The 26,805-nt window shown below is 34.5% G+C and overlaps 1 protein-coding gene across 1 annotated transcript in view; it reads left to right on the forward strand.

Moving 5' to 3' along the window:
- LOC111148275 (zinc finger FYVE-type containing 16) overlaps nucleotides 1–25,961 on the forward strand; it is a 50,985-nt gene extending 25,024 nt beyond the window's left edge. Inside the window, exons 6-18 of the mRNA XM_022504751.1 lie at nucleotides 738–880; nucleotides 2,863–3,241; nucleotides 4,733–4,855; nucleotides 5,540–5,695; nucleotides 6,276–6,500; nucleotides 10,587–10,669; nucleotides 11,410–11,514; nucleotides 11,905–12,052; nucleotides 13,758–13,838; nucleotides 18,519–18,681; nucleotides 19,494–19,599; nucleotides 21,310–21,477; nucleotides 24,256–25,961. Coding sequence (XP_022360459.1) covers nucleotides 738–880; nucleotides 2,863–3,241; nucleotides 4,733–4,855; nucleotides 5,540–5,695; nucleotides 6,276–6,500; nucleotides 10,587–10,669; nucleotides 11,410–11,514; nucleotides 11,905–12,052; nucleotides 13,758–13,838; nucleotides 18,519–18,681; nucleotides 19,494–19,599; nucleotides 21,310–21,477; nucleotides 24,256–24,417 — 2,042 coding nt within the window. The 3' untranslated portion in view covers nucleotides 24,418–25,961. The remainder of the gene's footprint in view (nucleotides 1–737; nucleotides 881–2,862; nucleotides 3,242–4,732; nucleotides 4,856–5,539; nucleotides 5,696–6,275; nucleotides 6,501–10,586; nucleotides 10,670–11,409; nucleotides 11,515–11,904; nucleotides 12,053–13,757; nucleotides 13,839–18,518; nucleotides 18,682–19,493; nucleotides 19,600–21,309; nucleotides 21,478–24,255) is intronic.
- The last annotated feature ends 844 nt before the right edge of the window (nucleotides 25,962–26,805 follow it).

The following is a 26,805-nucleotide window of genomic DNA, read 5'->3' on the forward strand; positions in this document are numbered from 1 at the left end:
AGTGTTATCTGTATTGTGTTCTGGAAGGCAGATGTTGATCCTTTGATTTTTATATTGTCCTAAAACCATCTGGCAGCTATTTTCATAACCTTCCTCTGTGGATGGATGCTTAGTAACAAAAGAGAACACATATTTATTCTGATAGCTACTTACTTCCTCCAAATTTGGGAGAAAATATTAAAGTTCTGTGTCCACATTATAAAAACAAAAAATAACATGTTTCTCTTATTAAATACATTAAAAAGAAGAAATGACCTAATTTAAATAAAGAATTTTAAGAAAATGACCTCTGATGCACAAGTGATCCTATATCTTTTTTAGTCTTTTTATACTTTTTTCTGTTCTTCCCATGTTTTTCTTTGCTTATCTGTCATCTTCCAGTCTACATTTTTCTACCTTGTGCCTTCGTCTTTAAATTTTATTCATTCTTCACTCACTACCTAGTAATATGGGCTTTAAATCTGCTCCAGTGTCTTAAAGATATAACCTTTCCTATCCACTCTATTTCTGAGTATGTGATTCCTAGGGTTACTCCTGCCTTTTGTATAAAAAAAAGGAAAAGACTTCCATTCCAGCTAGATGAATCACAAAAGGCCACTTCTGTAGGCCTTTGCAGCCCTGAGAAGGCAGGTCTTCCCAGTGGATAGAAAGGTTTTGAAAACATTTCCCAATTGATTTAGTATTAAACCATTGCAGTATAACAAATTCAAGTGCTTTACTTTTTAAACTGATTCTAGGATTATGCTCCAAAGAACAGAAGAGAGTATGGTTTGCAGATGGTATACTGCCCAATGGTGAAGTTGCAGATACAACAAAATTATCATCTGGAAATAAAAGATGTTCTGAAGACATGAGCCCTCTCTTACCTGATATGCCCTTGGTAAGGAATCTAAAGAATGACTTGTTAATTTAATAACATTTTATTTTAAATATATTTCATGTGTGATTATTAGAGTACTTACTTGTTTTAAAACCTTCCTAAAATGGCAAACATATAATGTAGTAGTGAGTATATTATAGATTTTACCTTTTTTAATGTCAGTTTAAGGTAATGATTCTCAAACTTACTGATCCGAAGATCCCTTTATGCTCCTAGAAGCATAAAGGGATAAAAGCATAGTTTTTGAGAACTTCAAAGAGCTATAGATTATGAGGTCATACCTAGTGATAATTACCATATTAAAATTAAAATTGTGTGGGGGTGCCTAGATTGTTCAGTCAGTTAAGTGTCTCAACTCTTCATCTTAGCTCAGGTCTTGATCTTAGGGTCGTGAGTTCAAGCCCTGCATTGGGCTCCATGCATGGAGCCCAGTTAAAAAATAAATAAATGTATTTATCTAATTAAATTAAAATTGGAAAAATTAAAAATTTCAAAATTAGTTATATTAATAGAAATAATATTTTTATGAGCCATATTTTAAACCAAAGTTTAGTGAAAGGAATAACACTGTTTTACATTTTTGCAAAATTCTTTGATGTCTGACTTAATAAAAAGATCCTCACGTCTGCTTCTACACTCTGTCTATTGTGATATGTTGTTTGGTTAAATTATATGAAGAAAATCCTAGGACCCCAATGACTCCCTGAAAGGGTCTTAGGGACCTCAGAGAACCCTGACCCATATTTTAAGAACCCCTGGTATAGGGAAATAGAACTGAGATTTAGTAATTTAATTTAGACTAATATTTGTGGGTTTTTAAAATTTTTTAAGATTTTATTTATTTATTTGAGAGAGCAAGTACAAGCAGGGGGATCAGCAGAGGGCAGGAGAAGCAGGCTCCCCGCTGAGCAGGGAACCCAGTGGGGACACGGGGCTCAATCCCAGGACCCTGGGATCATGATCTGAGCTGAAGACAGACGCTTTAACCAACTGAGCCACCCAGGTGCCCAGACTAATATTTGTTTAATGATTTTTAAACATTCACTAAAGTGTCTTATAGTGTATTAATGTTTGCATTTACACAAATGTGCTAGGTGTTAAAGATATGTAATACAGAATCCCAGCCCAGTAAGAACTTTCATTGTAAAGTAGCAAAATATTCATAGAAGCAAGTATTCATACATGAAATAGGAATGTATTTATTCAGTAAACAGATATTTACTGAGCATCTACTCTGTGCCAGTTGCCTGGTTTATCCTGTGTGTATATATTAGACAAGATAGGTATGTATCCTGCTCTGTTTCACATACCATATAAACCTATGCCGTTTGTCAGGTTTCATGAGCTAGAATTTACAAAAGAGCCCTAAATAAACACCTATCCTCAATTGATATTTTAACAAAATGAAAGTTCTAAACAGCCTAATAAATTTTACTTGAGTTCACAAATGCTTTTCATTTAATACTGACTCAGGTTTGCCCAGTTTAAAAAGAAAGGAGCTTAACTGAAGCTGGCTTGAAGTGTTTATTTGTGGTTACTGTTGAGGAATACACCTACCACTTTGCTTCCTAACCATTCCCCTTCCTGCCTTCCCCCCACCCCGATCTGTCCCTTGCTCCCTATCTCCACTCAAGGCTTTTTGGCTGTTGTCTGAAGGAGAGTTGTGTTCAACTAAGTTTGCTTACTGTGTGGTACGGTACAGGATACTGAGGTTCTCCTTGCCTCCTCCTTCTAGTCTATAAAATTAAAGTCATTAATATCTACCCAAATATATGATATAGTAAAGCTAAACCTTACTTTTCTGAATTTAAAGGAGCAAAGTGGTACTGTTTGTTAGCAAAGTTGGCTTCTGAAGAGTTTCTGAGCCCATTTTGGTTTTAGTTATTCTTATTAAAAAGGTATCTTTGGCTATAGAGATCAACATTTCATAGTTGAATAGAGAATATGAACTGATGGTTTTTTTTTAATTCCATATTTTACAGACAGTAAACACAGTGGATCATGCCCATTCTACTACAGTGGAAAAAGCAAACAATGAGATAGGAGATATTACAAGAAATGAGATAATTCGGAGTCCTATTTCTCAGGTTCCATCTATGGAAAAACTGCCCATAAGCACAGGCACTGAAGGATTACCTACTTCTTGTTCTTTTACACTAAGTGATGATGTTTTTGCAGAAGTTGAGGGACCAGCTAGTCCTACTGGTGTCTTAGTTCACAGCAATTTACCTGTTGCTAGTACTTCAGATTATAGGTTACTGTGTGGTATTGACAAGAATGTTTGCAATAAGATTAGTCTTCTACCTAATGATGAGGACAGTTTGCCCCCTCTTCTGGTTGCATCTGGAGAAAAGGGATCAGGTAGGTTAATAGTTAAATTTTAAAAAGAGGGTCTTCTTTGTTTCTTTGTTTCTTTCTTTCTTTTGAAAGAATGTACTGGTAAATTTTGTGACATGTGAAATTCATGTTTTTTAAGCTGAGACAGTCTGGTTGAAATATGTACTATAGCTTGGTATCTTTATTTTACAAAAAGTCTTGTTATGTGAAACCAAATTCTAAAAAGATCTGAACTTTTAAGTTGAATATGACTCATTTATCTCACTTTGAGTCCCTAATTTAGAATGAGGCAAAAGTTTAGTTTGACAGGGAAACTCATACACTTTTAAACCTGAAAATAGTCCCATTTATTAGCGTTTTAACTCTCTATCATTTTTTTCTCAGGCTCCCCCTCCATAGAACATTTTTTTTTTTTTTTTTTTAAATAAAGAAAGGAGCATAGTGCCTAAATAGAGTATTGGATTGAACAGCAAAGCTAGGAATTTTAGTTTCTCATCTGCTACTTAATACATCTATGACTTGAAACATGTTAATCTCTTTGGGCTTCAGTTTCCTATGTAAAAGATGAGCACCTATTTGATCTCTATGATCCTTTCCAAGCTGGAGATTCTCTGACTATCTCCCACCTCAGAGTAGTTCCCTAGGGATACATCCTTGTCACCCCAGGCATTATGCTGCATCATGCAACCCGAAATGATTGTGTTCTGTGCATGATAATATAGGGGAATGAAGTTGAGGATCTCTGTTCCATCACTGGGAGCCATTTCATGAACCTAGCTATAGTGACAGAAATACCTTAAGCCCTGTATTTCTCATGCCATACATATTTTCCTGTTATTTTCAAGATCCTTTTGATTCTTGGTCAGTAACATAGGGCATATGGCAGCAAGCAGTATGTACAACCTGAGTCTAGACTACTTCAAGAGTTGTGAATTTCAGAATTAGTTTATGTATGTATTTTTGTTTTTGTTTTTAAAGATTTTATTTATTTGACAGAGATCACAAGTAGTCAGAGAGGCAGGCAGAGAGAGAGGAGGAAGCAGGCTCCCCACTGAGCAGAGAGCCCGATGCGGGGCTTGATCCTGGGACCCCGGGATCATGACCTGAGCCGAAGGCTGAGGCTTTAACCCACTGAGCCACCCAGGTGCCCCAAATTTCAGAATTTATAATTGGAGTGGCTGGCAGTCTCGAATCCACTTTATAAAAATGTTTGTCTTAAAATTGTACAGGGGCTAAAATTATATAAATATACTATTTAATCAATATATTTGCATATATGTCATATATGTAATTTAATGTATCAGGATTTATATGTATTTCAATATTAATACCTTTAAGTAGAAAAGTAAAAATGAGTATATAATAATTGTCTAGGGTATTAACTGATTTTTATGAAATGGATTTGCTTTTGTTATTAAGTTTGATCAAGCCATTGGTGGATTTATAATTTTTTTTATTGCAAGCATATTTAACAGGAAGTCATATTCTAACTAATATGTTACTTTCATGATTTAGTGCCTGTAGTAGAGGAACACCCATCTCATGAGCGGATCATTTTGCTTCTTGAAGGCAAAAGTTTTCATCCTGTTACATTTGTCCTAAATGCTAATCTACTGGTGAATGTCAAGTTAGTATTTTGTAAGTAATGATTGATCTTTCTTTGCCTAATTGGTATGTGGGATTTCTGAAATTAATTAAATTTTGACTGGCAACCATGAAAAGTAATCAGCTTTGAATATTGGTTTGTCAGCCACCTATGAATATAGATTTTGCAAATTTATATTCAATGGGACTTGAAACCAACTTAAAGATTTTTACTAGTGTCCTTCATTCAGTCCTAGGTTAAGGATATGGGCTCCTAGCTATACCTGGTGCTCACAATACAACTGACTATATTTCATATAGCTTTTTGATAAACTGAAACTTAATTAAGCAAGAATCTTGATTTAGTAACAATACAGTTTTAAAGAAAGCATTTTTTTTATTAAAAATAAGAAAGTAAATAATCCTCAGTACTCATCAATGAATCTCTCAGCTTTTCATTGTCTGAAACAAACTTGATTCTTATCCACACTACATTTCAGCCTATTAATACATCTTTTATTTTTATTTTAGTGTTATTTATTAATTGACTCCAAAGATCCCTTCTCTTTTTTACATTAATCTTAAAACAATTTAGTTGTAAAGTTTTTTTTTTTTTGTGAGGAGAACTTTGGGAAAATAAGGAATTTGAAAAGTTGTGCTTCATGCAAAAGACAACTGTATTAGTTTCTTCAGCTAACAGAAGTTGATATTTATAGTTGTATGCTTTTATTGCTTAAGATTCCTCAGACAAATATTGGTACTTCTCGACCAATGGACTGCATGGCTTGGGACAGGCAGAAATTATGATTCTTTTATTATGTTTGCCAAATGAAGATACTATTCCAAAGGACATCTTCAAACTATTTATCACCATCTATAAGGATGCTCTAAAAGGTATAGCGTTTTATTTTGAACTGTTCAGAATGGGGGGATGGATTAATTACAGGCATTTATGTTTTTGGCTAGGCTAACTGTACTAAAGATTTGTGAAAAGACTGATTTCTTAAAAGCTCTTAGTTATCATTTTCAGTCTCCTTAAATCTAGCATTTTATGTGATTAGTTGTCTTTATACTAATTTTTTTATTTTAGAAATGGAAAGTTTAAAAAATTTTTTTAAATTTTTTTATGTTAAAGATGGAAATATATTTGCCTTCTTGATTTTTTTTTTATACGTTTTCTATACTTATCTGTCTAAGATTGGGGGAGATGATGAATTTTCACACATGCAGTAAAGAGAAAAATTTAAAACCCCCTATGGTTAAAAATATTTTCATATTTTTGTTCACAATTCCCAACCTCCAGGAATAACTGAACTTTGTACAAACAAGTTATTCAATAGATGTTTCTTCAAGTATGGAAATAAGAAAAAAAATCCCACATTGCTGTTATTTAAGAAAGTTTATAGTGCAACATTCAAACTCAGAATGCCTTTAAAATAACTTAAAGTCTTTTTATTAATGGTTTTATTTCCAGGAAAGTACATAGAAAACTTGGACAATATTACTTTTACTGAGAGTTTTCTCAGTAGTAAGGATCATGGAGGATTTCTGTTTATTACACCTACTTTTCAGAAACTTGATGATCTCCTTTTACCAAGTAATCCTTTTCTTTGTGGAATTCTTATTCAGAAGCTAGAGATTCCCTGGGCAAAGGTGTTTCCTATGCGCTTAATGTTAAGACTGGGTGCCGAATATAAAGGTAAGTTTTAGAATAATAAATCACATAGGTTCAAATGTAACAAATGTAAAATAAGAATTTCAGGGATATCATTAAAATAAAATTTTTAATGAATTTAAGGGGACTACCTTTGTTTTGATAAACTTTTAAAATTCCAAGACAACCCTCTTCTACTTCCAAATGAGTCATCTAGACAACCTTGGTATGTCATGAAGTTTCTAGATGTTCATAATTAAAAAAATTTTTTTTTAATCTCATAACAAAATACAGAAAACATTGAAAGGCTTTCTTAAAAGCATGTACTGTAGGAAGCTCATTTTGTTATGTTTTCTGTATTTGTTATGTTTCCTATATTTCCTAAATTATTTCCCCTCTGAATTTGTATACATCATAAAGCCAAACATGAAGGATTGTGAAATAATGGTTCCAGTTTATGTATATGTTCATTTCTAAGTCGAAATCATTTTTTGTGTTAAAATTTTTGAATTCCCACCCTTTATCCTTGACTTTTTTTTTCTTTTTTTTTTTTTTTAAAGATTTTATTTATTTATTTGACAGAGAGAGAGATCACAAGTAGATGGAGAGGCAGGCAGAGAGAGAGAGAGAGAGAGAGGGAAGCAGGCTCCCTGCTGAGCAGAGAGCCTGATGCGGGACTCGATCCCAGGACCCTGAGATCATGACCTGAGCTGAAGGCAGCGGCTTAACTCACTGAGCCACCCAGGCGCCCCTATCCTTGACTTTTTTCAAGAAATTATTTATTTATTGCATATAAAGTATATCAAATGAAGTTTTAGGCATTTGATTCTAATTAAATAGGTATTTCCTTGGAGGAAAATTAAATGGAGGGGATTTATAAAATTTATAAATATTTCAAAATGGACAAATTCAGTGAAAAGATATAAATCTCTTTGGCAAATTTAGTAAACTCTTTGATTTTGTGAGGGAAGTCTTTACCATTTGGGACTTTTTAAAAAAAGATTTGTTTGTTTATTTTAGAGAGGAGAGGGGAGTGCATGGGAGCCAGGGGAGGGACAAAGTGAGAGACAGAATCTTAAGCATGTTTGACTCCCCACTGAGCATGGAGCCCAGCTCTAGTCTTGATTTCACAACCCTGACATCATGACCTGAGCTGAAACCAAGAGTTGGATGCTTAACCAACTAAGCCACCCAGGCAGCCCACCATTTAGGTTTTAAATATGTGATGCTGTTGTGTAAAAAGTATCAAAATGGAAATGTCATCGCAGGTTTTTTACTGTGTAAACTACGGAGCTTATGAAAGTTTATTTTGCATCAAGTGTTTCATCCATTCAGCCTGATATTTTGTCTCTGCTATAAATACTTGAATGCTATTTTTATGGAAAGTTAAGTCAATATATAATCTTAAGTCATCACATACTATATCGACATATAATTTTAAGTTTGCCCCGTATTTTAGTCAGTATCAGTTTTAGATACTAAATCTGTTTTTCTCACACACAAAGAAGGAAAACCATGGAGCAACTTGTGGGATTTCTCAAAGGATCACAGGGGTTGGAGGTGCAAAGCTATGATGCTGTTTAGTGATGATGAAGATAAAAATCTCCCGTTATACAAGTTTTTCCCACTGTCCGAAAGTAGAACGTTCCTGTGAAACCTTTTGTAAGCCAAAATGGCATAAAACAAAGAAACCATTACCATTTCTTTTTTGTTGTTGTTTAAAGATTTATTTATTTATTTATTTGAGGAGGCAAGGGGCAGAGGGAGAGAGGAGCACAAGCTGATTCTGCACTAAGCATGGAGTCAGATGCAGGACTCCATCCCACGACCCATGAAATCATGACCTGAGCTGAAACCAAGAGCTGAAAGCTCAACCAACAGTGTCACCCAGGCTCCCCAGCCAGTACCATTTCATAAACACAAAAACCTATTTCATATTTCTTTCAGTTAGTGAAAACAGGTTCTAACATGGGTCTTTTGTAAAATCAAGTGGTATAAAGCAAACTTTTGGATGGGAGGAAGCTTGTACATAGAAATTAATTAGTCTTCACTATTTTTTGAGTTCATTGTGTACTGCTGGATTTTAGATATACTGACATTTTGATGTTACTGGTGCCCATGCCTCTAGATATGAACTTGCAAATGTGATCTATGTATGTATATGTGTTTGTTAGAGATAATGGATGTATGGAAGATTTAATGGGAAAAATTAGAGTCCCAAGATTAGAGACTGAAAATAGTGGTCTGAAATTAGTAATTTTCAAATGGGGATTATCTACACTTACATTGAGATATTTGGAATACCATTCACTGTTGGTTTAAATGATTTATGAAGTCCTTTATAACTCTGACAGAATATCTAAGTCATAACCTTTTGAAAATACTGTTCCAAATAAAATTACCTCAATCCAGTTGTAAAGGATGTTCCCTTATTCATAAAAGATGGAGTAAGAAGGCATCATTTATCTTGATCATATCTTATCATTTTAATGTCTTTTACCACTAATGCCCTATGTTTTTTTCCAGTCTGCAGCCTCTGTCCTCTAAATAACATAGTTGTCCTTTTAAAAATTAAAAAATAGGGGTGCCTGGGTGGCTCAGTGGGTTAAAGCCTCTGTCTTCAGCTCAGGTCTGATCCCAGGGTCCTGGGATGGAGCCCCTCATTGGGCTCTCTGGTCAGCAGGAAGCCTGCTTCTCTCTCTCTCTCTCTCTCTCTCTCTCTGCCTGCCTCTCTGCCTACTTGTGACCTCTGTCTGTGAAATAAATAAAATCTTTTAAAAAATAAAATAAATAAATAAAAATAAAAAATAGGGGCACCTGGGTGGCTCAGTCATTTAAGTGTCTGACTTCAGCTCCAGTCATGATCTCAGGGTGCTGGAATCGAGCCCCATGTCAGGCTCATTGCTTAGCAGGGAGTATGCCTATCCCTCTGCTCCTCCCTACTGCTTGTGCTCTCTCTCACTCTCTCTTAAATAAATAAATAATCTTCAAAAAACAAAACACTTAAAAAAATATGTTGGTAGTAACAAAGATGTGAGTCACTCTGACTTAATTTTTTTTTCTTTTTCTTTCTTTTTTTTGGACAGAGAGCGAGATCACAAGTAGGCAGAGAGGCAGACTGTGGGAGGGGGGAGCAGGCTCCCTGCTGAGCAGAGACCCTGACGCCGGGCTCCATCCCATGACCCTGAGACCTGAGCCAAAGGCAGAGGCTAAACCCACTGAGCTACCCAGGTGCCCCCTGACTTAAATTTTTAAAATAGGTGTCAGGTATTGTGTTTTCTTAGAATTTTAAGGATACATATTCATATAAAAGATATGAGAGAGGTTTGTTTGCTTAGTCATCTAGGCTGAGAACTGAAGGTTAAAAAGGTTTCCGCTTTTTATCATTATAGAAATTGTCTTACCTTCCTTTTCTTCCATTGCCAACCAAATAGCTTTTCCTTTTTGGTGAATAACACTTACAGTGCCCTAAAGAAAGAGAAAAGTAGTTAGGTGATCGACTTCATGTTCCTTCTATTTCTCTGCACTGACTTCTCTTACTCTCTGTGCCCCTTTTATCAGGCTGACCCAAGAACTATAAAAGTTTACTGTTGTCTATAAATTTGCACAATTTAACATTAATTATACATGCTTTAAAAATCTTGAGTTCTTCATATTTCTCTTTAAATTATCAGAACTTTATAGGGTTCTATCCAGTTACTATAATTTTCCTGTCATCATCCTTTTGTGGAAACAACATGTATAATGAAAAGATGAAATGCTTTGGAATCAGGCAAGCCTAAATTTCAAATCTTTTTCACTGGTTATTAACTTAGTCATCATAAACAAGTTTATTAATCTCTTATGTCTCTAGTTGCCCATTAATAAAGTAGGAGTAAACATATTTGCCTCACTGAGTTGTTTTAGGGCTTAGATAAGATGTTATATATAAAGTTCCTAGTTCAGTGTAGCATCCAGTAGATGCACACTGTAAGTTAATGTAGCTCTCACTTTCCCCAAAGAACTGACTGGCTGGTATTTAGCCATAAAGTTTGAGAAATGAGAAGTAAAAGTAATAAATTCAAGACTTTTTTGTTTTTTTTGTGGGTTTTTTTTTTTTGACAGTAACTAGTTTTCCTTTCTTGTGTATAGCATATCCTGCTCCTCTAACAAGTGTTAGAGGCCGAAAACCTCTTTTTGGAGAAATAGGACACACTATTATGAACTTACTCGTTGTGAGTAATCAAACTATTAAGTGTCTTTACATTACTATTTTAAAATTTTGTTTAGCATGTTCTACATATTTATATTTTCTGATTTTAATTTGGCATATTTGGTATAATGGAAGTTCATTTATAATATAGCTTAATTTATTTAGCATAAATGGGCTCTGTTTTTAATGAATTGCTTTTTGGAACACATCTAATGTGTACCTGACTGTAAATGTTTTTTGATTCATTCTGCTGCAGTGCTTTCACTTGTAGGTAATGTGAGATCTACACAGTTGTTGAAGTGTTAGCAAAAGTGTTAACTAAGTCAATCAGTTTGGGGATTTTGAGCAAATTGCAGTCCAGATTTCCTCATTTGTAATAGGAAGAATTGGATTAGATAAGCTCAGGTTCCCTTCCACCTCTTTTCTCTGTAATTGTTTTATCTATAACCATAGAAAAGTATTTTAGTGGACTTACACATGTTTACTTTGAAGACCTAGTGTGGAAGATCTGTAATTGGAAAGTGAGTTCACCCCCAGATACTACAGAATTCTTCCTGAGAATGATATTCTTTATTACTATTGTGGAGTAGTTAGAAGGATTAGTTGGTTTTTTTCAGTTGGCAGTGCTTTCTAGATGGCATTTTGATAGTTATGTATCAGAAGTCTTAAAATGATGGACAGTCTTATAAAAGGATTTAATGAATGGGTAAAATGTTTGTGGACAGTTTAAGGTTTATGGAAATGTCATTATTTTATATGTAGGACCTTCGAAATTACCAATATACCTTGCATAATATAGATCAGCTATTAATTCATATGGAAATGGGGAAGAGCTGCATAAAAATACCTCGGAAAAAATACAATGATGTAAGTTTAATTTATTCATACAGATTTTGAAGATAATTATTGGACATTAGATTTCTTTAAAAGTGTGTTAATTTGTTTTGAATCAGACTAATACATAATGGCAAAAAAATACTATTTTTGAAATTTTAGATTTATTTCCTAATAAGGGATTTGTTTTATCCTGTTCTTTAAAACTTTTTTCTTTACTGTTTTATCTATTAATTAAGGTAATTTTATTGTAAAACATTTGTTTCCATCACATTCTCGGAGTTATCCAGACCAAAGCTTGATAATTATGAAGCTGGTCAGAAATGTGGCCCTTTGAATGACTATAACTAATAAATGTTAGTGGTGTTTCTAAATAAATAAACATGTTAGTAGTGTTTCTAAATGAGTGTTGTTTTTCTCTAGGTAATGAAGGTTATAAATTCTTCCAATGAGCATGTCATTAGCATTGGAGCTAGTTTTAGTACTGAAGCAGATTCTCACCTAGTCTGTATACAAAACGATGGCATTTATCAAACACAGGCCAACAGTGCCACTGGCCATCCTAGAAAAGGTAAGTAAGTGTTGGTTTCTAGTATTGATCTATAAAACTACCTCAATAAATGGAATTCCTTTTTAAAGGGGCAATATATATATTTTACTTTTTGCTGATTGATGGTAATAATACATTACCATTTAAAATTTGAGCTACACAGACAGATTAAAAATTGCTTCTAGTTTGTGTTTTCTTCTTGGGCTACATTAGGTTTTTTAAAGACTTGGAACACTGTATTTATTTTGATACCTTCAGGTCTAATTTATCCTATATAGTGTGAATCTTATTTTCACTAATTTCTTTCTGGAATGGGGTGTGTGTTACCTTTGTTTGCTCTCTGCTTCAACTCCTCTTAGGGGAGTAAAGCCTGGATAAGGATAAAGAATGGTTTATAAAACTGTAAGTAGCTGGGGATATAGAAATGGTAAAGATGGTGGCGAGCATATGTGAGTCACATTACTCTCAGTTCTGGCTGAATGGCCTCAGTGACTTCTGTGATTGTCAAATCCTTGCAGTAGGGTTGCCTAACATACTGAAATTTAAGTAGAAGTGAGTATTTCAGAAAATTAATACATTTTAAAATAACATATTTAACACAGTCTGACATCCTGACTGCTAGTAAAATTAGCAGCCTCTGATTATAAAGGTAATGTATACTTACTTCGTAAGTTGGAGAAATAAGTTTTAAAAAGTAGTAAAAGAAGAAAAGTGCCAAGATACGGCCATTGTGGACATTTTAATATATTTCCTTCTTATATTAGTATATATCTATTAAATAAATGGTTTTATATTGGATATTCACACTTTTATTTTTTTTTTACTTAATATGTCATTAATACTTTTGTAATTAAAATGTAACAACTATTTAATATTTGTTTGTTGAATATGTATATGTGCTACCTATTTGAAAGGTATAGGTATCTACAGTGTGAAATCTCCTTTCTTCCCTTGACTCCAAGTTTACCCTCTCCTCTTCCCCATAGGCACCAAACCAATGTTATCAGTTTTTTGTATATCCTTTTAGAAACATTTTTGCTTGCATGTATATTTAAGTAAACACACACACATCTTTTCTTCCACTTTTTAATTCTTACTTTAAAAATAATTTTTAGCAAATTTCTTCCACTTTTTTAAAATAAGTCACAACATGTGTTCCATTCTGCACCTTGCTTTTAACACACCTTGGAGATGATTCTTTTAGTATAAAAAGAACTTCTGCATTTTCCATAACTTTTCACTTTATCTGTGTACATCATATAATTGTCTCATTAATGGACATAGGTGTTACCAATTCTTGGTTATTTATAAAAATGCACTATTAATAACCTTGTATATATGTGCAATTCCTAGTTGTGGAATTGGTGTGTCAAAGAATATATATATTTATCATTTTAATAGGTAATTATTAAGTTGTCTTCCATAGAGATTCCTCTGATTATGCTCTTACCAGTGGTATATATTTGATTTCCCATATTTCCACTGACAGGGACACAAACATTTTAAGTAGTACAGTAGCTATCAGTTATTATATACAAACATTCCATAACCTTTATGCCATATTTTATCTTAACTTGGTTTAGTTTGCTTTTTTTATTAGCTTTCTAATATAAGTGGTATGGGCATTTATCAAGTATTTAAATGTGCCATGCTCCACATTATACAGTTAACAAACATAGCATTAAAAAAAAGGCAAGTTAAAACATAAATGTATTTTTCTTATCAGTGACAGGTGCAAGTTTTGTGGTATTCAATGGAGCTCTAAAAACATCTTCAGGATTTCTTGCTAAGTCCAGCATAGTTGAAGGTATGAGTTTCATCTTTAGGATTGTTTTAATGTTAAGATATTTTCCATTTCCTTTTAAAATTAATTTGATACTTAGAAAAGAACATATGGGGGTGCCTGGGTGGCTCAGTCAGTCAGTTAAGCGTCTGCCTTCGGCTCAGGTCATGATTCCAGGGTATTGGGATCAAGCCCCGCATCAGGCTCCCAGGGAGCCTGCTTTTTCCTCTCCCTCTGCCTGCTGCTCTACTTGTGCTCTCTATCTCTCTGCCAAATAAATAAAATCTTTGAATTAAAAAAAAAAAAAAAAAAGAACATATGTCAGTTATAAAACACAGTACCACAAACTTAACATGAAATCATTACCCAGCTCAAGAAGTAGAACATGGTCAATATTTGGGTCTACATTAAGCATAACAACTTTGCCATAACCTGTACTTCCTGCTTGTACAAAGCCTAAAAGTCAGCCTGAGGTAAGAGCTTAGGGCATTTCTTTAGCATGCAAACATCTTGAGTATGCATACAGTATTGTACATGTGTGTGGCCTTCTAAATTCCCAGAAATATGTGAAAAGCTTTTCAGAACCCTATGGACCTCTCATTCACCAGCTTTTCCTTTTTTAAGTCTTTGGTTGGTCTGTTTGCATCTGCTATTATCTGCTGCCACAGGTAGCTGAGATGTTAATCATTGGCTTCTAATTGTTTTTCACAGATGCCCCTAGAAAAAAACTTTTTGCACTGGGCAAAATACTCGACATGCCAAAAAAAAAAAAAAATGTATATATATATATATATATATATATAATTCTCTGATAATGAGGCTTTGAAGGAGCTCCAGCCTCCAGTGGCTACCAGGCTGTTGGTTTTCACCATGATTCCAGGCTATTGGCTTCTAAGGCTTCCACTGAGCTATAGAGGAGTGAATGGGAATAGGAAGGTTAAAATGACAAAAAGAACAAAGCTTGCTGTTCTTATGAAGATCAGGCCAAAATATTAAGTATTAAATAAATACTCCCCAGATTGCTGCAAGCCTTTGTTTAATTTCCAGGGTTCTGAAAAAATTTCTTCTGACTTTTTATTAGTTTCATTGTTCTTTAGGAGGAGAGTATTTTTGGAGATCGTTATGTCTGCTTTTTCACTAATGTCATCCTCCATACTATCTCAAACATAGCTTTATGGGAAGCCCTTCCATCTCTGATGCCACACACATGCTTTTTTCCTTTTTTCAGTAGTGCCTCTAAACCTTTTGATTTTCCATATTAATTTTAGGATCAACTTACAGGTTCTAAATGGTCCACTGGAATTTTTATTGGAATTGCATTAAGTCATCAGATTAATTTTGAGAAAAACTGGTATATTTTCCATTCTCAGTGTTCCTATCCATAAAAACAGGCTATCCTCAATTCAGAAAATATTCAATGTCTTTCAATAAAATTTTATAGGGGTGCCTGGCTGACTCAGTCAGTACAGCATGCCACTCTTGATATCAGGGTTGTGGGTTTGAGCCCCATGCTGGGTGTAGAGATTACTTAAAAATGAAACATTTTTAAAAATAAAAATTTACAGTTTTTGTATTGGTCTTACATATCTTTTTTTTATTTGAGGGGGGGTGGGAGAGGGGCAGGGTGAGGGGACATGGAAGGTGGGGAGAGTGAGAGAGAGAGAGAGAGACTGAAGAATCCCAAGCATGGAGCCTGACTCGGGGGCCAGTCCCACAACCCTGAGATCATGACCTGAGCTGAAATCAAGAGTCAGTCGCTTAACCAAGAGCCACCCACAAGCCCCACGTATCTTTTGATTTATTTCTGTAACATAGATTTTATTACTGATGTAAATTTATCTTCTTAAATTAAAATTTTTTTCTATTTTGATATATAGAAATTCATTTTTATTTCTGTATTTTTATTTTATAATCAGCTATACTCCTGAACTCTTATTTAAAATAATTAGCCAGGGCACCTGGGTGATGGCTCAGTCAGTTAAGTGTCTGTCTTCAGCTCAGGTCAGGATCTCAGGGTCTTGGGATCAAGCCCTTCATCAGGCTCCCTAGTCAGTGGGGAGTCTGCTTTTCCCTCTTTCTCTTTCTGCCCCTCCCCCTTGTTTGTGTGCTTGCTCTCTCTCTCTCTCTGTCTCAAATAAAAATAAATAAAATCTTTAAAAAAAATTTTTTTTTAAGATTTTTTTTTTTAATTTATTTATTTGACAGACAGAGATTACAAGTAGGCAGAGAGGCAGGCAGAGAGAGAGGAGGAAGCAGGCTCCCCGCTGAGGAGAGAGCCCGATGTGGGGCTTGATCCCAGGACTCTGAGATCATGACCTGAGCTGAAGGCAGAGGCTTTAACCCACTGAGCCACCCAGGTGCCCCAATAAAATCTTTTTTTAAATAAATGTTATTGTGTTGACATATTTTTGTTGATTTTTTAAAAAGATTTTATTTATTTATTTAGAGGAGAGAGAGAGTTTGCCCTGTGACCTCAGTTCTCTATCTAAGAGTTGTTCATTTTCAGTTTGTTCAGCATTTGTCTTGTGAGAATGGAAGGGACAACATCCAGGCTCTCTATATGTTGGAGCAGACACAAGAAGTCAGTAGGATTTTTTGTAATATAAGTTGGTTGGCTTTCATTTATCTGAAGCTGTCCTTATTTCATTCTTAGTTTTGAAGGATATTTTTGGTAGTTATAGAATTCTCTGAAAGTTTTAATTTTCCTTGAAGATGTCATCTCGTCTTTTGGCCTCCGTTGTTTCTAATGAAGTCAGTATAATTTTTTATATTTCTTTTCCTGTATTTAATGTGCCCTTTCTCCAGTCTGTTTTCAAGATACCCTCTTTATCTTTGGTTTTCACCTGTTTACTATGATATGCCCTAGTGTGGTTTTCTTTGTATTTCTCCTGCTTGGTATTTATGGAGCTTCTGGATATGTGTGTCAATATTTTTCATCAAATTTGAGGAATTTCTTACATTATTAATTTTTTAAAATCCCAATCTTTTTCTCCTAGGAGATATCTATATATTTATATATGTATGTATGCATGTGTGTATCTATATTTATAGATATACCTGTTTTATATCATTCCTTGGGTCCTTGATGCTGTTTATTTTTCTTTAATCATTTTTCTCTAGGTTCTTTATTCTTTAAGATTTTATTTATTTATTTGTCAGAGAGAGAGAGAGAGAGAGCATAAGCTGGGGGAGGGGAAGGTAGAGGGAGAAGCTGGCTCCCACTGACCAAGGAGCCGGCTCCCACTGACCAAGGAGCCCGCTCCCACTGACCAAGGAGCCCAATGCAGGATTTGATCCTAGGAGCCTGGGATCATGATCTGAGCCCAAGGCAGACGCTTAACCACCTGAGCCACCCAGGTATCCCCCTCTAGGTTCCTTAGATTGGAACATTTTTATTGATCTTTCTTCATGTTCTCTGAGTCTTTTTCTTGCCATGTTCAGTCTACTGTTAAGCCTGTCCATTGAGGTTTCAATTTCAGGTTACACTTTTCAGTTCTACAATGTCCCTTTAGGTTTTTTAAGTTTCTATTTCTCTGTTAAGATTTTGTAAATCTGTTTATTCATTTAGCCCATATTTGCTTTCCTTTTTTTTTTTTAATATATTTTAGAATAGATGCTTTGAAGTATATGTGTATTTAATCCATTGTCTTGGCTATCTCATGGTTGGTTATACTTGTATGGAGACTCATTTTCTTACAGTTCTCTCTGGTAATTTTTGATTATGTACTTGTCATTGTTAATAGGTTTTAAGACTTTAGATTCTGTTAGCTTTCTCTGAAGAAGGCTTATTTATGTTTAAGCAGGCATTTTCATAGCATATCATGTTGAGCTTGTGTAGTCTGTATTTTTCACTTTGTTAACAGATGGATCTGTGGAACTCCTAAGGTGTTTACAGTCTGGCAGGACTCATTCTTTGAATCCATTTTGCCTACAGATTTTGTAAGGGCTTTATTTTGCTTTGCCACAGTGTAAGTTAATGAAATGCTCATAAGGTCTCTCAACTGTGGTTGGTCCATACTGCCAATATCCCCCAGCATTGCTTGATATCTAATATCTTTTTTCTGTTCCCAAACCTAATAGCTGTTCTCTTTTAGGAGTCATCTAGTCTCACCGTATTAATGTGTCCCCAGTTGTGTCCCAAGTTCTAGTCCAAGGACTCAAAGGGACCCTTACACACTGTCTTCTGGTGCCTTCCTCTTCAATGTCTTGACCCCAGATTCCAGATTCCAGATTCCAGACTTCCCCAAACTTAACCTCTGATTTCTCAGGCCAATGTTGCCATTAATGGGTCACCAGGCAGAATTGTCTTAAAGCAAGGAGCCTGGACAGTTGTAGGCTTACCTGTTGAGTTTTCCTCTAGGAGTCACAGTATTGCACTTCCTCTTGTTCAGTATCTGAAAACAACTGCCTCATACATTTTGTCTGGTTTTATGGCTGGTTGTTATGAAAGGACAGTTGGGCATCAGTAATCTCATTATAGTTGGTAATGAAAAATCTCACCATTATTTAACTGTTTTAAAAAAAAAGAATCCTTAACTTTGAAATATTTTTCATATTTCGTAGTAGAAAACAATCATTAAGATTATTTAACAGATGATGTAAACCTTGTATCTTATGCAGAACATATTTTGATAGCAAATTTTATGGATTAGACATATAAATTGGTATTTAATAAAAGGGATGTGAAACATACCTCATTATTAGATGGCTTGATGGTACAAATAACACCAGAGACTATGGATGGCTTGCGGCTTGCTCTACGAGAACAAAAAGACTTTAAAATTACATGTGGGAAAGTTGATGCTGTAGACCTAAGAGAGTATGTGGATATCTGCTGGATAGATTCTGAAGAAAATGGAAACAAAGGGTAAGAATTTTCTGTTACTAAAATGTAATTGATTTTGTGGAGGGGGAAGGATAAAAATGTCCTAACAAATTAAACATTTTTTGAATAAATAAAGAATTATACCATTAATTTAAATGCTTTCACACTAATGAATATAGTCTGTTTTTTCAGACATGTACCTAACCAGCCTTCGGTGTATTTTCTTGGCCAGAATGCTATAAACTTTTAAAGGGTGGTCAGTTTGGGAGGGGACCGTGATAAAATGTGCATTGTGCAGCAATGACCTCAATGCCAGTGTACTTTTTCTGTTGTTTCGTATCTGTTTTTTTGTGAAGTAAGTAAAGGATTCCCTTTGAGTGTTTAGTCTGTTTTTTATTGATTCACTATAAATACAACAACTGAATTAAATAATACACACACTAGAGGCCTCATAGAATATTACTGCCACTCCTTCTTTTCAATTATTATTTTCTTTTTTTTTGGAGATTGGTTAAAGGGTCTATAGCAAATAAGGAAAAAGAGGGCTAATGCTGAGGGATTCTAAGTTTTTAAAATTCTAAAGTTTTTAAAATTCATGAGACCGCTTTTCTGTTAGGAAACTAAGGCATTTTAAACCTCAGGTCTGAATTGGGCATATGAAAGCATATATATAAATTGCTACACAATCAGTAAGTCTTGGTAAATGGATGGACTATAGTTTTAATTATTTTGTATGTAATTGAGCTACCTAGTGTTATAAATATATAGTTTTCATATATTTTCTCCTTATTTGTTCAAATCTAATATTTCATAGAAAGCAATTTGGTATTAATACTACACGTTTTATCCTATAGTGTTATTAGTTCAGTGGATGGAATATCATTACAAGGATTTCCAAGTGAAAAAATAAGACTGGAAGCAGATTTTGAAACCGATGAGAAAACTGTAAAGTGTACAGAGGTAACTGAGAAAGAAGATTCCTTCCCTTTACATATTGTATTTGGATATGGCTTTTTAAATTTTTTTTAACTTGGGAGATTTCTCATTGCAGCTTATTAATACTTTTTACATTACATCTTGAAACACACATTTATTTTCACCCTAGACTGCCTTTTATATACCAGATTTGGGTTTCTATAAGATTATTTCAGGCTATTGTATGCTGGTACTCCCTGCCAGCTCACAATTAAGTTTTGGCAGCATTGCCATCTTTGTACAGTATATGTTATTTGACCATATTATTTTCATTTTGCTCTTATTTTACAAAAAATATATACGTAAATTTTAAAAAAACCTTATTTATTTACTTATTTATTTTCAGTAGGCTCCATGCTGGGCCTACTTAATGCAGGGCTTGAACTCACAACCCCAAGATCAAAACCTGAGCTGAATCAAGAGTCAGTTGCTTAGCTGACTGAACGACCTAGGCACCCCCCAAAATAAAATATTTTATAGATAACAGTTTATAGTCAGCATTCACATATGAAAATTATTTTTGCATGTTCCAACTTTTTTTAAACTAAAAGGATATGAAATTATAGACTCCCGATCCCTTAGTGTACTTCTGTACTCCTACTCACTCTGCCTCCTGGGTCAGGCAATCTGTTACTAATATTTTTTGTATTCTATGTGATTTTTACGCATTACAAGATAGATAGAAACTATAGAGGATATAGAAATTATAGAACATTGGGGCACCTGTGTGGCTCTGTTGGTTGAGCGTCAGCCTTTGGCTCAGGTCATGATCCTAGGGCCCTAGGATCAAACCCTGGTCAAGCTCTCTGCTCAATGGGGAGTCTCCTTCTCTTTCTCCCTCTGCCTGCTGCTCTCTGTGCTTTCTCTCTCGGTCAAATGAATAAGTAAAATCTTTAACAACAACAACAACAACAAAAAAATTATAGAACATTATTTCTTTGATCTTAACTTTATTAAGATGTCCTTACAGGAAGGTGATGTTATAGGGTGGACTCATTAGTACACTTCTCTAAACTGAATTAATAGGGCTTTTGTTGCAGCAAGTTAATTTTAGGTAAAAATAGCTAAGTCATGCCATAGTCCATAATCTTTGGTTTTAGGCTTTTACTACTTACAGATCAAAATATATATTTACACACACAGTGTTGTTGATGTTGTTTTTAATTTTAAAGATTTTATTTATTTGAGAGAGAGGGAGAGTGAGCACCAGCAGGGGGAGAGGCAAAGGAAGAGGGAGAAGCAACCCCCGCCCCCTACTGAGCAGGAAGCCCGACATGGGGCTGGATCCCAGGACCCTGAGATCATGACCTGAGCCAAAGGCAGATGCTTAACTGACTAAGCCACCCAGGTGTCCCACACACATTGCCTTTAACTAATGAATTTTATGGCATTAACATTAGAATTCTGGGGTGCCTGGGTGGCTCATTGGGTTAAGCCTCTGCCTTCAGCTCAGGTCATGATCTCAGGGTCCTGGGATCGAGCTCTGCATCAGGCTCTCTGCTCAGTGGAGAGCCTGCTTCCCCCTACCCCCCCCGCCTGCCTTTCTACCTACTTGTGATCCCTTTGTCAAATAAATAAGATCTTTTTAAAAAAATTGGAATTTTATTAATAAAGTTAAATTGAAAGTAGCAATTGTACTTTTAAAGCTGCTTTTAATCTTAATCATGACTTGTTTTCTAATTAAATACATTTCAGGTGTTCTACTTTCTTAAGGACCAGAATGTATCTGTTTCAGCAACTCGTTATCAGTTTGCAAAAGAAATAGCCATGGCTTGTAGTGCTGCACTGTGCCCTCACTTGAAAACTCTAAAGAGAGACGGGATGAATAAAATTGGTCTCAGAGTTTCCATTGACACTGATATGGTGAGACATGTTTTTGTGATGTATTTTTTAAATGAATGTATCATATATTAAAATAATCCAATGGAGTTATTTTTTATTTGGGATGAATGAAGAGAACTAAAATGTTGAACATCAGTGTGTGCTACATACTTCCTCTACATTATCACCTTTACTCTCCGCAACAGGGGTCCGCAAACTTTTTTGTAAAAGGCCAGACAGTACATGTTTTAGGCATTATGGGCTGTATGATGTCTTTTACAGCTATTCAGTCCTGCCATTATAGTGCACAAGTAGCCATAGACAGTATATAACTAATGGCTCACCATGTTCCAATGAAACTTTGTTTATAAAAATAATTGGTGGGCCACATTGGCCCACAGGCCATAGTTTGCTGACCTCTGCACTATAGCAGTCCTGCTTGATAAGTAGGTTTTTGATTTTTTCATTCTGACTTTATTGTAAATTCACGATTAAAAATTACAAAAGTCCAAAAGTGTTAAAAGAGGAAAAACTTAGTCTTTTCCTTCCCATGTAAGGAAAAAGCAGTTCTTCCCTACTTTGGCTTTTTCTTCCTGTGAAATCTCTTTTACTACTCACACAAAATACTTCATTTCTGACACTTCTGGTCACCAAATATGTAGAGAGTTTCCCTCTTCCAACAAGCAGTTCTTAGACACCAGCAGGATATCCAGGAATTCAACTCAATTTTGACACTCTCTACCCAGATATCATCAGATGCCACAGGTTAAAGGTTCAGTCCTATAAGACTGTGCCTGTACATGCCTTTAGGTGCTGATCATAAGCCCTGGTTATTGGCCGTGCTTCTGACCAACCAGCTGTAGATCAGAAGTTCTAACAACTCCCTCCTTGGGTTTAATTACTTTGCTAGTGCTGCTCACAGAACACAGGGAAACACTTATGTTAACCACTTTATTAAAGGATATACAGATGAAGACATATACATAGGGAGAGGTTTGGGAGGTTCTCATCTGTCCCAGTAGAATTGGGGTGTGTCACCCTCCTATGGATGTATTAGCTGCCCTGAAACTCTCTAAACCCCCCTCTATAGGTATTTTATGGAGACTTCCTCATGTAGGAATGATTTAACCCCATTTTGTAATCCCTCTTCCCTCTCTGGAAGATGAGGGATAGGATTGACAAATCTAAAGCTTCTAATTATGGCTTGGTCTTTCGGGTGACCAGTCCCCATCCAGGAGCCCACCCAGAGTCACCTCATTAGAACAAAAGATATTCCTAGTGCTCTTATCACTTGGGAATGTACAAGGGTTTTAGGAGCCCTATGCAAATATTAGAACAAGAGATATTTAGAGTGTTCTTATCACTTAAGAAATTACAAGGGTTTCAAGAGCTGGGTACCAGAATCCAGAGGTAGAGAACAATATATTATTTTCTGTTATCTCACAAGTGTGTGTATAATAGGACCATCTTATTCAACATTTCCAGAGAGCAATACTCATGTTGTCATCTCTGTAATGGGTAGCCCCTTGAGATACTGACCCCAGGCTACAATGTACATGGTTCACAGTAGAGTTATAAAAAGTAATAGCCCTGGAAAGATCTCCTTCCCACTTTTAACTCCCAACTCTGAAATCTGTCTCCATATTCTTCCTCATCCTCCCTTCCTGGTCAGGCAATCAAATGTTACCCATTTCTTTGTAGTCTCTGATTTTTTTTGCATATACAGCCAAATAAATATGTAAGTCCTTTTTATTTCCCCCCTTACTCTTACTTGCTTTTGACCTTGCTTCTTTAAGATGTATATTTTAGAGATACTTCATATTATTATGTATTCTTTTTAATAGTAGTTGTTGATTATATAAATGTACCATAATTTATTTAACTAGTTTTTATATAAATTTAGTATGCACTGATTGACATTTAGGTTATCCACAGTATTTTGCTTCTGCATAAGTATGAGTATAACAAACATTCTAAGAAGTAGAATTGCCAGGTCTAAGAATGTACTCAATAGATATTACCATATTGTCTCAAATAGGGGTTTCTACCACAATTTGTATGAGAAAGTTCTTTTTCCTACATCTTTACCAAAGCAATATGTAATCAAACTTTGGAACTTCATGAATTTTATAGGTGAAAAATGGTACTCTAGTAGTACTTTAATGTTCATTTGTTGCCAACATCCAATATAATCTATTTTAAAGCAAGTTTTTCATTAGAATGGTTAATCTAAACATGAATGAGGTCATATACTAAGGGTCTGCTTTTCTTTAATTAGGTTGTGTTAAACTCCTAGTTCTTTTGTAAAGAACTTACATTTTTATCTCACTGTTAAAAGTTCCTTTTTCAGAGAGGTAATAACTTATTTCAGCAGCCCTGTTAATTTTTTTAGTCAAATGCATTAAAATGTAATTTTTACCAGCAACATTAAATTCAAATATTAAATATTTTTGCAACAACAAATTCAAAACAGTTTAAGTAGATTTTTTAATACTATAGGTTTTTATTAAGTCATGTTGGTAATTATTTAAAACCTTGGTTCTCTAGTGTGTTTACGTGTCCATTGAGAGGAAACCTAAAGTATGAAGTAGTGGCATTTAAACAATTTTTATGATATCTGTGGGAGAGAGAATGATAATTTATGTAAAAGGTAAAAGAAATACAGGAGAATGTGAAACATTTTATGAGTAAAATATCAAGCATTTTCTTAACATGCTTAAAATGAATGATATATTTTAAAGTAATTCATATTCATCTGCTGAGCTAAACAAGAATGCTTACTTTCTTGGGTTGACTTATCAAGATTCTTTTCTTCCGCAGGTTGAATTTCAGGCAGGATCTGAAGGCCAACTTCTTCCTCAACATTATTTAAATGATCTTGATAGTGCTCTAATCCCTGTGATCCATGGTGGGACCTCCAACTCTACTAGTTTACCACTAGAAATAGAATTAGTATTTTTCATTATAGAAAATCTTTTTTAATGAAAGATATGAATCATATATTGCATACTAATTTGTTAAAACTAAATCACTAAAGCTGAAATGCCACAAACACTAAATGTTTGCTATTTGAAACATGTAAGTTTTGCTTTTTAGGCAGGAAATTATCTTTTTAAATCATTAGCACAATATTTAAATCTCTAAAAATTTAAGAGACCCACAGTTTTTGAAGCTTTGACTTAATACAAGTACGAAGATAAGGATTTCTTCTATCTTTAATAAATTTGTAGCATTTACTGTGTTATTTAAATGCAAAGCCAAAATATCTGCATTTATTTATACCTCGTTATGCCAAGAATGACTTTAATGAAGGCTCTTTTCAGGTGTAACCTTATGAGGGAAATAGCTGTTACATAGGCCAGTACAGGTCCTGGTTTCTAAAGTCTGTTAAAAATGAATTTCAGGACACAGTTTTCAGATCTTAGTCTTATATGATGATTCTTTGAGTAAGGCAGATAACTTATTTATATAATTGGAGTGGAGACCTACCTCCATGATTAGATAAACTCTGATTATTTGGATTAAAAATCAGAATTTTGCCTTTTTTCTTCTCAAATTATTATATATATATATATATATATATATATATATATGTTTTTTTCTTGATTAAATGGGTATTCTTAAAATAATTGTGGGTGCTTCAGAATTTTGTGCTTCTATATTTAAGTACATTGTTTTTATAGCAAGAACATGTGATTCAGTATGTGTTTTATAAGTCTAATAATTTATAAATAGGTAATATTTTTGTATTGCAGTGCATTATTTTCCTCTTTTCCTTCAAAATATACCCCACATTATTTACCACTTCTAAGAGGGATTGACAACAGGCCATATGACCCTTGAAGTAGTCATTATGTAGCAATAAATGAAGCCTAAAACAGGCTTTTTTAACTTCTCCTTTAAATCGTAGAACTTTGTTGTCAAGTCTGCATATTTTCATCGACACCAATGTATTAAATACACATTTTAAGGAACTAATTACTTTTGCATATTTCAAATTCTTTATATGGTAGTTATTTTTATAACAGGATATTAACATAAGTTAAATTCTATGTATTTGAAACTTACAGAACCTTCCTCTTCAAACAGCAAAATTTTAAGAAGTATGTTGTGTTAAAAAAAAGTGTAGGGGATGTTTTAGTTCTGTCATTTACATTATATAAATAAAATACAACCATTATTTTGTTGCTTTTTTAATTCTTATATGGTATATGTTTTTGTATCAAAAACACTCATTGTATATCTCAAGAAAAAGAAACTACACTAAATAGCCTTGATGTAAGAAAAATACTTATGAAGCATCTCAACTTGAAGACCAAGTCAGGGTTATATTATAACTCAGGATCTAAGGTCTCAGGCTAGGAGAGACAGAATTTTACTCCACTGGTCACATGGTTGTACTGAATCGCATCTGTAGTACTAACCAAAAATATCCTGTGAAGGAGATTATTAGTCTTCTGGAAGTAGCTACTTAATAAGCAATGTAAAATGTTGTGGCTATTAAATAAAATGGCAACACAAAGTAACCTGTGAAATGTATTGAAATGGTGTAAGATTATTTTTAGCAGTTTACGTTTTCTTTATATACTGTGTGTTTATTTTGCAGTATAAGTAGTTGCACAGCCTATGAATACTGAAATTATTTTATTTATTTTTTATTTTAGTAATCTCTACACCCAACATGGGGCTCAAACTCATGACCCCAAGATCAAGAGTCACATGCTCTTCTGACTAAGCCAGCCAGGCACCCCTGAAATTACTTAAAAATAACCAAATGGTGGAGAGCTCTTCCCATGATAGGATAGCTTTAGATTTGTTTCCAAAAAGTCTCTACATTTAATAAAAATTGGAATAATGTGTCTTTGGAGAAACATTTTAAAGTATGCTTTGTAGATGTAGGTTTCTGAATGCAGTTGTTACTTATTTGGTCATGTTCTTCACATTGGTACTTTTAAATTTTTTTAAATGTAAAGAAATAGAATGGTTCTTTGTATTCAGTCTGCAGTGATCTGTTTTTGATCTGAGGCTTTTTAATACTGGTCTCTTTCTCTAAACTCTGAAATACGAAGTAAAATCTAGCCCAGTTGTTCTGTGCAACCACCCAGCACACTTTGTCTATATACTTGCTATGTGCAGAGCATTTTGTTAAGCTTCACTGGTTGAAAGATGAGTAAGATAGTTCTTTCCCTATTGGAGCTGAATGTATGAGACAGGTAATTAACGAAGTAAAAGTTACTGCTATAATAGAGATATGAATCTTGACTATGTGGTTGGAAAACAACCCAGGAGGCAACCCTCTCAGGTCCCCTCCCTCTTCAGGAGCTTTATACTATCACTTAATAAACTTTGCTTTGCTGCCCACCAAAAACA

The sequence above is a fragment of the Enhydra lutris genome, unplaced genomic scaffold, assembly GCF_002288905.1.
Source record: "Enhydra lutris kenyoni isolate GAN:26980312 unplaced genomic scaffold, ASM228890v2 scaffoldscaffold19, whole genome shotgun sequence".
Classification (NCBI taxonomy): Eukaryota; Metazoa; Chordata; class Mammalia; order Carnivora; family Mustelidae; genus Enhydra; species Enhydra lutris.